Source organism: Acipenser ruthenus, chromosome 49 (genome assembly GCF_902713425.1).
Source record: "Acipenser ruthenus chromosome 49, fAciRut3.2 maternal haplotype, whole genome shotgun sequence".
Classification (NCBI taxonomy): domain Eukaryota; kingdom Metazoa; phylum Chordata; class Actinopteri; order Acipenseriformes; family Acipenseridae; genus Acipenser; species Acipenser ruthenus.
The window spans coordinates 6,553,273-6,568,764 of NC_081237.1; the positions used below are offsets into that span (position 1 = coordinate 6,553,273).

Genomic DNA, 15,492 nt, shown 5'->3' on the forward strand with positions numbered 1-15,492 from the left:
ATATATATATATATATATATATATATATATATATATATATATATATATATATATAATATATATATATATATATATATATATATATATATATATATATATATATATAATTTTTTTAAACACGTAGCTGGTACTACTTGGTTGACAAACGAATCTGCAAAGGCTTTTGCAGAGCATAGTGAAGATTTTTGATTTTATTAATTTTTCAATTACGAACATGACCCAAAGGCAGGTCCTAAAACATCTCTGAAAAATAAACTGGAACCAGACATTGACGTTGAATTAAATTAAGATTCTATTTGATGTGCCAGGGAAGTGCCTATACCACGTCTGTATTGTAGGTAATATGTTCTAGGGGGTAAAATTGACAAGTTGTTTTTATATTTGCTGAACCTGTAAACTGCACACGAAATAAGCTTTTATAAAAAAAGACAATGTTTTTTATTTCTTAAAACTGCCTTAAACCCACCATGGGTTTATTTGAATGTTTAATATTTTATATATAAAATATATATATATAATTAATGAATGCCATATGAATTCAGGGTCTTCCAACTTAATGAAACAGAAGTTGAACATGTATTGAAACCATTGTGTCTTACAGGTGCAATAATATTGTCTGCTCCAGTTTTAAGTTACACTATTCACACAGGGCTAGACGTATTGTAAATATTAACTTTTTTTTTTTTTCCTGACTGAAATTTATATAAGTAATGTAAATATTTGTATAATGTAAATAACTGTATTTTAATGTAAATATTAAAGTTAATGAAAGATATATTGGACTCTCTCTCTTTTTTTTTTTTAAAAAAAAGCTAAACAAATACATATTATGAAGAAAAAGTTAAATTATGCCTAAGTCAAAAACACTTTCTATGCAAGTCCCCATTTAAAAATGTACATGTTTTAACACAGCTGTGTAGCACGTTATATAGTCAACTTTAGCCCTTATCATCTTTACTTGATGTTAAAAAACACCCTGTCAGTAATTTTAAGACAGAACAAGATCCCACAGGGCTGTATGAGAAATCTAATCAAATAGCAGAAGAGTTTTTGAGTGTTGGAGAATAAGCAACTATTTTAAACCCAGCTCAAGCTCTGGAGTAAGCATTATGCTTTAGGTTGTAATGTTTTCCAGCTGTAAGACTGACACTGCCTGTAGTCTGTGGGTTCTGCCTATAAATATAAGCATTACATTTACATAATTATAGAGACTCGATTTAGACATGTCTGGACACAGGGATCTACCACATTTCAGCAAACAACATTCAAACTTAGAGGAAACACAAGCCCTTAAAAAAAGTATAGCAAATGTCTATAAAAAGATATTGTTTAGTTATATTATGGATATTAATTTTAAAAAGACATTGTACACGTTTCAATTCACCTCGAATAGGAGAGACAAGTAGAACGTGATTAGAATATATTGAAACAGCTATTAAAAAAAAAAAAATCATAAGCTTGGTTTATCTGTACTCGAATTTCTTCAACAGTACATTTGTTTAATACAAATCTATATAGAGTACTGCAAGTTATTTTAGTTTATTCGCCAGTGTTCTCAATTACTCAAGCATAAATGGCTATTATTAGAAAGGCATATGAAAATTTTAACATTTTCATTTCGCTTTTTCTCAGTTTACAACTTACTACACCGTGTCGGGACCTTGAGCCCTAAAAGCAAAGATATCGTTGCACATGCAGGAGATGCTAAAGATAATGTTAGCACTGCAGGATCAAAAACACCGATTTGAAAAGTTTCAAATTATATATATATGTCATTTCACAGCTGGAGGTAAATATGCATAAACTTCATACATATATAACCTCTGAAATCTCTCTCTGCGGATTCTCGGACCAATCTATTTATTGCTTGACTAAAAATATTTGAAAAAAACAAAAACGATACTTGTAATTCACATCTAATAGATAACAAATATTACTTCAAAGCATATAACTATATTCCAATCTGAGCTTTTTAGTTTCTTTAGCTCGCTCTCTGCACACCCTCACAGGATAGCAGCCCACACCCTAGCTTTTAACCACGAGTATCTCACTCGAAGCAGCACCGTTCTGACTGATGCTAATCACTCAATTGACACCTCAAGTCTTTGATGAGCCACGCTTTAAGCCAGAACACCAGTGCTTTAAAAGAGTTTTCACTCTTGCATATGAAATATATTATGGTACAGAGTATATTAAATTACACATTGTTTTTTTGTGGTCAAACAAATTTGCAGATACACACATGCATATGCCTGTCTAATGGGATGCTTTGTAGTAGGGTGTATTAATTACACACATTCTTTATATATCCCATTCTGTCTATCTAGGTAAGGAGGTAAAACTGCAGTGTACAAAACTGAAGAATGAATAAGTGCACAATAGGTATATAAAATGATTTTTAAAAAATGTATATATATATTTCAGGACGTTTCAGACAAAAAGCCCTGTAGCTGTGTAGAAAGAAAAAGTAAACACATATATCCAAAATACTGTATATCAAAGAAGCAACAACATATAATTCAGAAGGTGCATTTCAAAATTTTGTAACTGATACATGCTAAATATTGACTTTTCATATATATGGGTTAGCATAAATGTTACGGTTGTTTCGCGTATTAAAATGCGATCTATCTAGATACTGTGTAGATAAAACCAGTGACCTCGGAATGCAAATATTTAAACCAAGAGAGAGCACGGTAGAGCATCGTGGTGAGATAACCGAGTACAGCCGGCTTAATCTATTTTTAGAACACAGCAACTTGCAAGTTTTTGCATTTGCCACTGTCAGTGTGCAACCAACCTACCCCCCCCACCCCAAAATAAAAAATAAAAAAATCAATTCTGTTCACTTTTCTTTTGCTCAGATTAACACTTATTTATTACAAAACAGTGCCGACTTTATTGGTTTATTGTATAAAAAAAATACACCTTTCAAGTTATGCATATCAGAAATATTAACCTCTTATTTTTTGTTGTTTCTTTCACTTATTTTAATTAATTTCAGAATTTATAAACCATTAAGCTTATAAATTCTATTAAGCAATGACGTCACAGGCCCTGGCAGTGTGCGCATTCAGATACAAGTGCCACCACTCACACTAATTTAAAAATGAAAAAAAAAAGATATATACAATTTGGATGTCAGTTCTCCTTTACTTTCTTTCTATTCTCCAAGACAGGACTCGCCCAACTGCATACAGTGCCCTCTGCTGGTGGAAAGCTGTACAGCAGGCACAGGTACAGCTCCCCGAAGCCTACACCTGTAAAATCCTGCCCCTGGCTGTGAAGCAGGCTGTGTAGATGATCTCAAACAACACTTCCCTAATTGGGGGGCACCTCCCCCTGCCTTCTACACAGAACAGCCTGCTCTGTACAGCTGCTTTCCATTTAAAACGGGTTCAGTCTCCTGTCATCCTGTCAGAATACTGGACTGAAGAGGATGGATGACATACTACCTGCGCTGTATTCAATGTATGCCCTTAAGTGTTGAGGTTACAGAAATTAGTTAAAAGCTCAATTTTGAAGGAGCTGTTTTAAACTTAGGCTTTACAGCAGTTGGGCTCTGTTCTTACAAAATGCACAAAAAGGGAGTCAAGTTGGAATGAATAATCACAGCATGACGCTGGCTTTCGCCATGATAAAATAAGATGGTAGTGATGAGTAAAACAAAAAAACAAAAAAACAAAAACACATAATTCATAAAACTCAGCTGCAATTTAGCTACAGATGCCAGTCAGCAATGAATCGACCCTCTGCCTAAAAACATTCCTGTCTTAATTTGATTGGCAATGAAACACTTTGGTACTATAATCACAACATACATCTCCAAAAGGACAGATTCACAAACCTCTTATTCCATTGCAAGCTTAACACCAAACAGAGAAAATCTACATGGTACTGATTCTAATCTAGCACAGGATGTTAAAAGCATACGAAGCATTCCTTCCAAAAACAAAACAAAACACAGTACACCCTTAAAGCTAGCTTTGAACACATCACACTGCAGCATTCTGCCATTTATTAGATTCACCAATTGAAAAACAAATAAAATGAAAAGGGTACACAAACACTCTGACTGTTCCTTTTGCTTTATGATTAACATCACTGGAATGCACCTGGAACACCCCAATGAAAGTTTATATGGAAAAAAAAAATGTAATAAACAGATAGATGGCAACAACATTGCTGCGGTATCACTCAAGGAGACTCGTTAAAAGCACTTGAGAGCATTGCGAATACTCGCCTCTGCCAGCATTGTATGCAAGGTAATAAAGAAACCCCTTGCCCTAAAGGTGTACCTCACCTTTTAACCACAGCCCTGCCTCCCGTTACAAATCAACTCATTTCACTTTCACAGACCACCATGGAGGGCTGCGGACTGTATCTTAATCATGTTATAGAACTTGCATTTTAGATACGGAGACATTTCAAATACAGGGCCAACATGTTTGCAAAATATGTATTCCTTTTCAAGCTGTGCTAGCCATTAAATTAGGATTGCTCCTGGAAATTGATAATGGTTGTGTATGTCCTTTGTGGTTTACTGGGGGAGTATTGTGAAATTATATATATATATATATATATATATATATATATATATATATATATATATATATATATATATATATTCAGAATGCATTCCGAATTTGCATCACGGTAATTCTGAGTAATAAAAGTAGTATTGGTAGTATAGGAGAGATAAGGGAAAAAATCTAACAAAGTTTTTTGTATCTGGTGGACGAGTGGGAAAGCTTACTGAAAAATGACCAACTAGAATATCTTTCAATGGGATCATCTCGCTTTCTGGTTCGGGCAGCGCACTGCACCTGATTAGTGGACCATAAGAAAATCTTGTGCCTATTTCCTCTGTGTGTGAGGAATGGATTGTGGCATTTTGGCAATTCATCTTAAAATGATGCAAATCCAGTGGACTAAGGACGCCACCTACAGGACGCTTTTCAGCCTGGGATTAGGATCTGAAATGCTACAGACTGCTCCACACAACAGGACTGAGGGGACAGCCAGTATTGAAGTTATTTAAAGAACTATTACACCGAAGTGTGTGAAATTGCACTGGTTCACATTCTTTAGAATACAGGGCAGTCAGACTATTTTTTTTGAAAGCTATGGCTAAATCTCTTGATAATGCTGCATACATTAAACTCTCCAAAAGCATTACTAGCGCTAATTAATGCCTTAAGACAGGTGTTGCTATGTAAATCTTGCATTCCACTGTTCTCATAAACACATACTCTTTATGGTGCTATAAAAAAAAAATCAGTTTCACCTTGGATTTCAATGAACAAGACTTTACTTCCATAACACATCCTTCTCAAAACAAAAAGTATTACTTTTATGGGGCAAAACTAGAAGAAACCAAGTAAACAAACGTCTCGGCCAATGCATTTATCAGCATCAACTTGACCAAGGGGTTGAGTTTTTATGGTTTTCCTAAGAATTAATGAGCGTTTGAAGTCATACTTGTATATACTGCAACTCAATTTGTTTTCAACAAATACATGTTCCTGCTATTTATTCATCACCCTGGTTAAATATACCAGCATGTACCACTACTCTATTTCTAACAGGTTTTCTTACACATGAATTATTCTCGTGCATTATAAACCTGTGACAAGCAATGCCGACAAGTGAAGAACTGTGTCTAATGGAAAATGTTATTTGTGTGCTGTTATAGAACAACGTCCATCTGGATTATTTTAGTTAAATTCCTCCCTAACAGTTCTGCTGGAAAAACATGACATTTTCCAAAGTACTACAAAACCCCCTGGGTACTATTATTCAGCAAATAGCTACACTCCCTCACACAGCTGATTAAATATACATTACTAAAACTGAAATTTTGTAAAACTTTTCATTACCAGATTGCACATTAGGGCTGGAACAGAGAGCTCTTCCTAGGCCAAGAGCTGTCATGGAAAAGCATTTATTATAATCTTAAAACTTCCACTTTTAATAATCATCACAAAAAAAAAACCAAAAAAAAAACATGGAATGCAACTTTGGTGTAATATTTCTTAATTTTCTTGTTAAGACAGGAATAAACTTTTTACAAAATCTTCAGGAATGCGATGGAGTGAACAGAGCTTGTTGTTTAAGCCAAAGCTAGTCACGTGGGAGCAGGTTCTAGCTCACATGCCTTCAGACCGATTCCTAGTACCTAGGATGTCCACATTAAAATAAGCACCACTGGACACTGCTGGCATCTCTCTATGGCACTCCAGTACATCATGGGGCATTTCTGTGATCATTGCCCGTTATGTGCACATGAAAGCAATGTCGTCTTAGACTGTGAATTCAATGGCTGGAGTGACACAGATCTGTCCATGGCAAATCTACTAACTCACTGCGCCACCCTGATCCGTTACTAGACAGTTTAGAGTTACACCTAGAGCCCTGACTAACCTGTCCACTTTACAGACACAACCTACAAACAAACCTACACAAGTGCAAGGCTAGACCTCACATTTCAATAAAAAAAAAAGGTCAAAATGATATTTCACACTTCATAAATTAATCTGTATTACCAAGCAAGTTCACTTTTGTGAGCAAATCCAAGTGTCTTTTCTAACCCTTTTTATTTTCCATCTTTGCTGTAAAAGCCGCTTCAGTTCAATGCTTCTGTTACCGTAACGTAAATAAAAGCATGCCTTGGAATTTCCTGTGTTATTTCAGAAGGGAGCTAATTAACAACAGTACTTGGATTGTATTGGTTTTACAGCATGCACTTGGATCAGTGGTGTGCTGATGCTACATTATTTAAGCACTAGCGGCCGTATCCTATTAAAATATACAGCATTTCCAACCCTGGTCTGGCTGGCTTGACAACATGGAGATCATCAATTTAAAATGTCCTCTGGAATATTAGTTCAGCAGTTATGATAACCTCTGCAATATTAAATTACTATGAACTTTCTACTTCTTCAACCGGAGGACAGCCAAAGATCTGTAATTATATGTATATTTTTTTCATACCACGGTATAAAGTTAGGCTACCACCACATCTGAAAAAAATTATATATCTTTGTAAGATACTAAAACTAATTTGAATGGTATTTTCATGGTGTTGAAACTGCCTATTTTGGTCCTCTGAGATTCTACTGGCACATCATAAATCATTTGCTGTGAAGAAATGAAAGACAACTTACCTTACCTGGAATGTTACCTTATTTTTATTATATTAAAATGATAACCATGTACAGTGGGCTGGAATTCCAGCCTTCATCTCCTTTTTAAATGTTTTAAGTTACACCAAGATTTTTTAGGACAAATATAACTAACATAATGTACACAATCCGCAAACACCTTTAATGCATTTCAGTAACACAGCTTGGATTTTCCAACATTTATTTATATTTTTCTCGTACTCCCTTTCTCTATACATAAAATAAGACCAAGGCAGGTGAAACAGGATATTTGGGAATGCTTTAGGCTTTAGATTTCATACGCTGCCAAATCCCCGTAAAGTCAGATCATTTAAAACAACAAGTGCTGTCAGAGTCTGGTAGACACCCTGTTTTTGGCAGTTAGAATAAATGTTGTTTAAGGTAATGCACATTTGTTACAAAATGGAATGTGCGTTTGTTACTTTTACAAAATACTGCATTCGGCAGTAAACACTAAAAGCAAGAAAGGACTGCACTATGGAAAGAAAAAAAATAATGACTCAAATTAATATTCATATTAATTAAAATCTTGGGCACTGGGGTTGGCAACAACTGAAATCCAAACTGCTACACCTTTTGCGAAGTTACCGAAACACAAGACTGAAAACGAGTCTCCTAAAATACCACGAAACACCTTTTATGTATCTAAGACAGTGTCCAGTTTATGTAGGAAAGTGCACAAAACCTAAGGGGTGCTTACAGGGGGATTGTGATTAAAACACCACAAAGATTAGAAAGTCAACAGAAGATATATACAATACATTAGCATGAACTTAAACCATGAGAAACTTTTATAATAATTCAAGGGCATCAGATGTCACTCTCAGAATCTGACTAATTCTGAAACTTGATATGTCAATGAACAGCTTAAAATATTGTTGCTATGAAGCACAGGGTATTGAGGTACAGCAATCCTAACAAGGACGATACTACTAAAAACCAACCATAAAAAAAAAAAAATAATTAAAAATACATCTTAAAATTATCAAGACCTCACAGGGGCAGCAACTTGCTACTTCACAGCTATTCTTTTGCGTTGCAATTCAATAAAAACTGAACCGATACAACCATGACAATGAATTATCAAGAACCCTTCAGCTTATGGTACATATACTGGACACTGCTGGAGAACACCACACAGTAACAAGGTAGACATCGGTTTCTGAACAGGTTGTTTTTTGTTTTGGAGTAGGTAAGCCTTAGTTGTTCCTTGTCAAATGAACTCATGTACATAAAACATGTCTTGTCGCTCAAACTTCCCTTATTTGCCATCGATTTCCTTTATTTTATTATTATTTTTTTTTTTTAATGGAACAGCATCTAGAAAATAACAACAGGAGCTACTTGCCTGGTTGGTACACAGTATTTGGCCAAATATCTGAGTTAATCAGAAACAGTCCGATACAAAATAATGTTCAAGAACTCAGCTGCAGCCTGTGCTTACTGACCCTCGTACTACAGAGAGTTAAAAGACATCGTTCAGTGCCCCCAATCAAATAAAAAGATAAAGTTCGGATCTCTTAAGAAAACCAGTCAAATCCTTGGGAGTGTAAAGCATTAAAAAACAAAAAACAAAAAAAACAACACACTATTAATTAAATATTAATAATGTAAAATAAATAGATATGCCAGTATTTTTTTGTTTTGCAAATTATGTGAATCACTTTCCAGTTTTTTTTTAAAAAAAAATTTTTTGTAATCTGTCAAGGAAACTACTTTAGATTTTCTGCTGTCAACTTACAGATAACAGACTTTTAAACAATTTAACCAAAAGCACTTTCAATCCTGACCTTGTTCCTTACACCGATCTATTTTGAGAAGCCCCCCACCCCCCAAAACCCAAACCCCTGCCTTCCAGTTTATGTTACTTGAGTTTCTATATCTTTTAAATAAATTGGCCTTAAATGTCTATGATACAGGTTTATACAGTGCATTTACAGAGCATCACTTCATTCCCAAGCCCACCCAACCACCCTCCCTAAACACAATAAAATCAACCAAAATCTTTTTTTTTTTTAGACTTCAGCTCACTTAGGAATTGTTATTCAACTCTTGACACACACACACAGAGAGAGAGTCCGATATCGTTCATATTAAAGAGTTTTTTCTCTCTCTTTGCAGGTTGATGCGTTGGCTCCGAGCGGCTCATGCGTTTGACATCTCTGCCTTGCTGAGAGCGATGGCGAGCGCCAGGTCCTCCTGTTCCTGTCTGCGCAGCCTCTCTAACCGGTCCTGCTCCGCACGCTCGCTCTCCCGCTTCGCCCACGCCAGCTGCTGGGCCTCATTTCCAAGCTGGGAGAGACAAAAAAAAAAACTGCTTCTTTAAAACAACATGTTGGTTTAGCTTGCAAACAAAAGACTACGCAATATTGTGTTATCGAAAGCCAAGCACCAACGGTTTAACTTGTATCCACATGAAAACACCACGACAATTAATTAGAAGTAGTGTCAGTTTTTCATAGCACTGCTTTAGGGTTGCATTCTAAAATGACCATTATTAACACATATCGGTGACTACTCACTTATTACACTTGTCCATGCATTTCCTATATATTTCTATAGTTCTGCGTTTGTATTTGTTTAAGGCAATGGTCCTGGAGAATAAATAAAATGTGTCAAGAAATGAATAATTTTTATTGCTATGGTTGTAATTTTGAATGACAAAATACACCTGTAGGACCCTGAGTTGCCTTTACGATTTACACTCGGCCAGCCTGATTCTGAAGAGTGTAGTTTAAACAACCCAGAAAAATGATTACGTTTATTGGTCTATTTTATTTACATTCTTTATTTATGTATTATTATTCCTTTCAGAGAAAAAAAAAAAAGAAAGAGAGAAATAATGCAAACTTGTACTTTCATGTTTGATCTCATTGATGAGCTCAGAATTTAATTTCTCTCTCCAGGACAGTTCCCTTAATCAATTAGTCTTAACAGTGATTCGGTAACATCAGGCCTGAGTTGCTTTGGGAATCCTTCCACCATGACCACCAAACGGAACGAGCAGCACAGTCCAAGCAGAGAGCTGCTCCACGTATGGGCTAAGGGTCTGACAGAGTGGTCGTGTTTATAAGGAGCTTCAGGAGGGCGTTGACGGTCTCTTATATTGCCTGATAGTAGGAGAATACAGCTCTGGTTTCCAATAAGATCAACCCATAGCTGCCAAGTTCAGTGCTAGATGTTAAGTGAAACAGGCAGACCTCTGCTGCAATTACAAGCAACGTAACGGCATGATTTAGACATAAAGGGGGGGAGGTGACAAGGATTTAGTACAGACGAAGTTTTCTGCCAATTCAAGAGCACATGCAGGCACTTAAAACAAGTGTATGGAAATGCTTGTTAACAGAGAATAAAAAAGGGAACTCTATTCAAATTTAACAGAAAAGAAATAAAAATCGACAATGTTACGAGTTATGATTCAAATAAGTGATAAACAATAAGCAATGAAGTAATAGGTATTACTGGTGTATGTAATTCTACAGGTACAGTTTATACAAGGTAATATACTGGAAATGTATGCATCATATCAGTAAGTCTGGTGGGAGTGCAAAAAAATAGAAGGTAGAAGATTTAACAAAACTGGTTGTGCACCGTGTTTTCAGTCATATATATATATATATATATATATATATATATATATATATATATATATATATATATATATATATATATATATCCCTTTTTAATCAGTATTTATTCTGATAAAAATAATGAGGACATATGCATTCACCCTTGTGTAGGTACACAATACTAGCTGAAGGACAGTGTATAGTAAAATGTAGCAATGTGTACGTTTTTGTATTACCTCATTTATTTTAAATCTTACCTTCTTTCCCACTCCTGAAAAAAATGTAAAAAAAAAAAAAACACTAAAAACAAACCCCCTAAGGGAAAAAAAAATGTCCATACAACATTTAAAATATACCCTAAATAAACCAAATCAATCAATCAATCAATCAATCAAATCAATCCACATACATAAATAAAAGTTGATTATTCACGATGCAAAAGAGGACATGACAAAATGACATGCAGCAAAAACAAAATGGAAGTAAAAAAAAAGAACTAAAATAAATAAACTATTACCACCACATGAGAATTTAACACACAGGTGTCTACAGTAATCTACAGAAGCCTCTATGGCACAAACACACACACACACACTGATGGGACAGTACAGTTCTACATGCAATGACAGCTACTGGCCACGGTCTTTACTTTGGAGGATTTGCTTAACCATCCTGGTTCAGAACAAGGATAATATAATCCTTGGATCAGAATAAATAATGCAATCCGGTAATTTAATGGGATTTTCTGTTTCTGTCATTGAGACGGTTGGGCCTTGTGAAACTAGACTTACCCAAATTAATGGCATGGGCGAACCAGATTCACCCAGCATCGATTTAGAAGCCCTGGACAAAACTAGACTCGTCCGGACTAGCCCCAAAATTCAGTTAAAACTGTTGAAAAAACAGGTTTCGCCCAGTTGTCCTTTTCAAGTTCTGGGCCAATCTAGATTTTGCCCGATAGGACGCAGGCAAGTGCCGAAAAAAAGTGGTAACTTCGGGATTCGCCCAGAAGACCTTGGTGAAACTAGATTTGCCCAGGCAAAACTAGACTGGCCAGACCACCGGGTTTCGCCCTTAACATATGGATATGGGATATGTATTAGCATATCTTCCCAGTACTAGGAGTATTTTATTAAAAAACTGTACAATACATTTCAGCACCTGTACATTTTTAGACAAAAGGCCTGTGATATCTATACAGTTTTTTGTTTTTTTTGGGGGGGGGCGGGGGGGGGGGGTCATGAAAAATAACCATTTTAGTACTTCCCCTCCTTCCTTACCTACATTAAACCAAGAAGTCAGAAATGGTAAAGCAAGCAACCAAATCCTAATTGCCATGCAATGTGACGACAACAGAAAGACAGCAGAGAATATCAAGGAGACCGATAAAGAATAAAACAAAATGGGTCTGCTTGCTATGATACTGGAATGCACACCAATAACATGCTCTGTAACCTCAGGACTGAGAGCTGAGTAGTGATACTGCTGCTACCAAAGTCAACAAATCAGCAGGCTTCTTGCTATGAGGCATCTTCAAAAACCAATGCGGAGGGCATTCAAATGCCCACGCCATCGTAAGAAATTCTACACACAGTTGTCTGAAGATTAAAACTAACTCTCCACCACCGAAAAGCTGTTCTTTGAAAAACAAGTTCACTAAAAACTTGCATTTGTAGCATCAGATACTGCAGAGCTAGCTATATATATATATATATATATATATATATATATATATATATATATATATATATATATAAACAACACACTGATAGCTGTGATAGTATCGTCAGTTATGAGTGTAGGCTTCCTGCTTCTTGTGCAAGTATCTTAAAAGGAGTAGAAACTATAGCTCTCAAAGTTTAATCAGTGACGTTTTAAAACATTCTCTAATCCTGATGATCACTGCAATTATGATCTGTGCTTGATTATTATTATTTAGTTTGCTCAAGACAGCGCAGCAATTGTGTTCAAATTCAATGTCCAAAAGTACGTGTTTCTATGGGTAACATACAGCTTTCTGTGCTGCTTTATTTTAGGACACAAAAACAAAGCCGGTACAGGAACAGTCCTGGGAATGGGATCCAGTCAGTTCTTCAACTTGACAAGGAAACACAAGCCCTTAGAAACACTGCCAAACTCATCTTGAATAACCAAGGCGGCCTTCTGATTACGAAGACACCCCAAAGGGGAGTATTCAACATCTCTCTCCAGCACTCTGGTCTAAAGACTTCTGTACGAGGGAGAAAGAACAGTAGATTTGGACACCCTAGTTTGTCTACAATGTCTTGGAGGTTTTCAAAGCTGTGCATGTTCAAGATTGCCGGCATGGTTTTGAAGCATACCTCATAACAGCAGCCTAATTGTTTAAAACTGTCCTTCAAGCACCCGCAAACTGTTAGAAGCATTTAAGTATAGCGAGATTTCAGATATTGATAGGAATGAAGCAATTAAAATAAATAATAATAATAATAATAATAATAATAATAATAATATTATTATTATTATTATTATGTTTTGTCTGTTCTTTTAAACTAGTACCAACATTGCAAGTTTTAAATAACTAATTAATTACAACTGTCCCTTGGAGAGGGTCATATCTCTGTTATTTTATTATATTAGATAAATATTAATAAATTGCTTTCCTGCAAGGCACTTCAATGAAATTAGGATATACATATAAGCAAAGTACTTGCTAATGGACCTGAGCTTAATGTACTGGACTCAGGACCTTGTGCCTTAACAGGTTTTCCACTGCCACACTGGGGCGTTTGTAGTGGTTGTTGAAAAAGAATCACAATTCAATAAATCCCTATATTTGCAAGGCAAGAAAATGAAAACCTGATCTCGTTTGCTGTAACACAGTATAACGACTCCCTCACTAAAAGATGTCAAATCAGATTGCCTGTTCGTTTAAATTTTGCGTTACCAATTAAAGTGTTTTTTTTAAATGTGTTTGAGAGCTACTGCCACTTGCAGAAGAATTGCTTATGAAAAGGTAGCTTTTGGCCCCGTCCTGGCAAGCTTTTGTTTGTTTGTTTTAATTCTGGTGTGTGAAATAACTGAGAGGAATCGGTTATTCACTAAAAAGCTATGTCTGTAGCATGAAGGTGGCCAGCATGAGGCGCAGCAGAGAGGCATAGAAGCTGGTGATGCATTCTGCTATAGATTTCTCAGTTAAATAATGATCACTATAAGCAGAAAGCAAAAGGGTGGGCTGGACAGAGAGTATCACTGAACTCAACTTACAGAACTGAAGTCTGCAAAACCCAAGGCAGAGTCTTTAGAAGCTTTACTTGAGGAGGAAGGAGCAAAAGGATCTTTGCCGCTAAATGGGTCTCCAAACCCCTTTTTATTTTGAAATGGGTCGCTGTCTTCAGCGCCAAAGGGCTGGAAAGGGTCGCTGGACTTGGAGGAATCTCCTGACCCAGGCAGGTTTACTGGAGTACTTTTACCTAGAAAGTTTAGAAAGAAGAAAGATTATTTCCCCCAAAAGGCGCCCCCACCGACCCCCCCCCCCCCCCCAACTTGGAAGCGAGTCAGTGATGGAATATGGATTATTGCTTTCATTGCTAAAGATGCTCTGCTCTGTCGTGACTGTACATCCTTACCACACATGCATTTTTGCATTAAACTTTTTTTTTATTAGGTAATTTAAATCATGTGGATACCAATCGCCCCCGACACTGAAATTCAAAGATGTACAACCATTCTGAAACACCACCTAAACTTCCACTATTTCTCACATTAGACTAAAATGTAATTATGATACTAACAGCATCGTGTATCTGTTTAAATATTGCCTTCTCATGCTGCATTGCATGCAAAACCTAAATCTCGTTTCATGTTTGTCAGGCTACTTAAATTATTAGGGGAAGAAATGCTTGTAATTAGATCACCTTTTGAAAATCAGGCCTAGAATACATACATATGCTGTATGTGGTCAGAATGGAGAAATAAGTGAGAAAGACGTAGGTGACAGCATTTTCATTCCGATAACATCACCTAATTGGTTTCAACAGGCTGTTTAACTTATCTGGTGTGCCCTGCATGCCGTATACAGTCAAGTAACCAGCAAGGTGTTGGTATGACGATATAAAGATAAACCCTTTTCACACTATCCATGCCTTGTGTAATCTTTCTATCTCAGCTTCAGATCTTTTCTTTAAAAACCGAGAGTATTTGCAAGCTAAAGCACGATTCAAACAAAATGGAACATGTTTTACAAGGACACGTTTATTGAAAGGAACAGAACAATGGTATAAAAAACGGAACGGAAACAACTTAGCCAAGTCGTTTCTTGCTGCAACGTATAAACGATGCCTTCCAGTAAAAGCTCTGTCGTCTTAAAATATGTTCTTTACAAATGATGTAGGTGCCACACATGCACGGTTAGTTCATCACACAAAATAAACGCTTCCAAAAGACGTCAGATTAAAGCAAATGAACTAATCTCAAAAACTACTTAACGAAGCTCAAACAAACCACTGACAACATTGGACTTATAAAGTCATCATGCAGGCTATTTTAGCACTCGCTACAATTCCCAAACACCATGCCACCTATGTACTAAAGTATGTACTGTCAGTTGTGACATAACACTGCATTACACCACATCCTTTCCCATTTACGTTTGCCTGACCTCTGGATAATGGAAGCTTAAACTCGGCTGCAGTGTCACTATTTTTTTTTAATGCTTCTGATGAAGGAGGCAAGATTGCGACGCTGGGTATTAAAGTCCT

General features: G+C 36.1%; 1 protein-coding gene across 14 annotated transcripts in view; it reads right to left on the minus strand.

Moving 5' to 3' along the window:
• Window positions 1-7,172: 7,172 nt before the first annotated feature.
• The window catches only part of LOC117966212 (epidermal growth factor receptor substrate 15-like 1), a 36,417-nt gene continuing 28,097 nt past the window's right edge, over window positions 7,173-15,492 (minus strand). For 10 of the 14 annotated variants that reach the window (XM_059014796.1, XM_059014791.1, XM_059014795.1 and 7 more), the window contains 2 exons: window positions 14,000-14,205; window positions 7,173-9,476 (listed from right to left, as the gene is read on the minus strand). In XM_059014796.1, the coding sequence (XP_058870779.1) occupies window positions 9,330-9,476; window positions 14,000-14,205 (353 nt within the window). In that variant the 3' untranslated portion in view covers window positions 7,173-9,329. Of the gene's footprint in view, window positions 9,477-13,990; window positions 14,206-15,492 lie in introns of those variants that run through there. The other 4 variants (XM_059014794.1, XM_059014793.1, XM_059014792.1 and 1 more) reach the window with 3 other exon arrangements.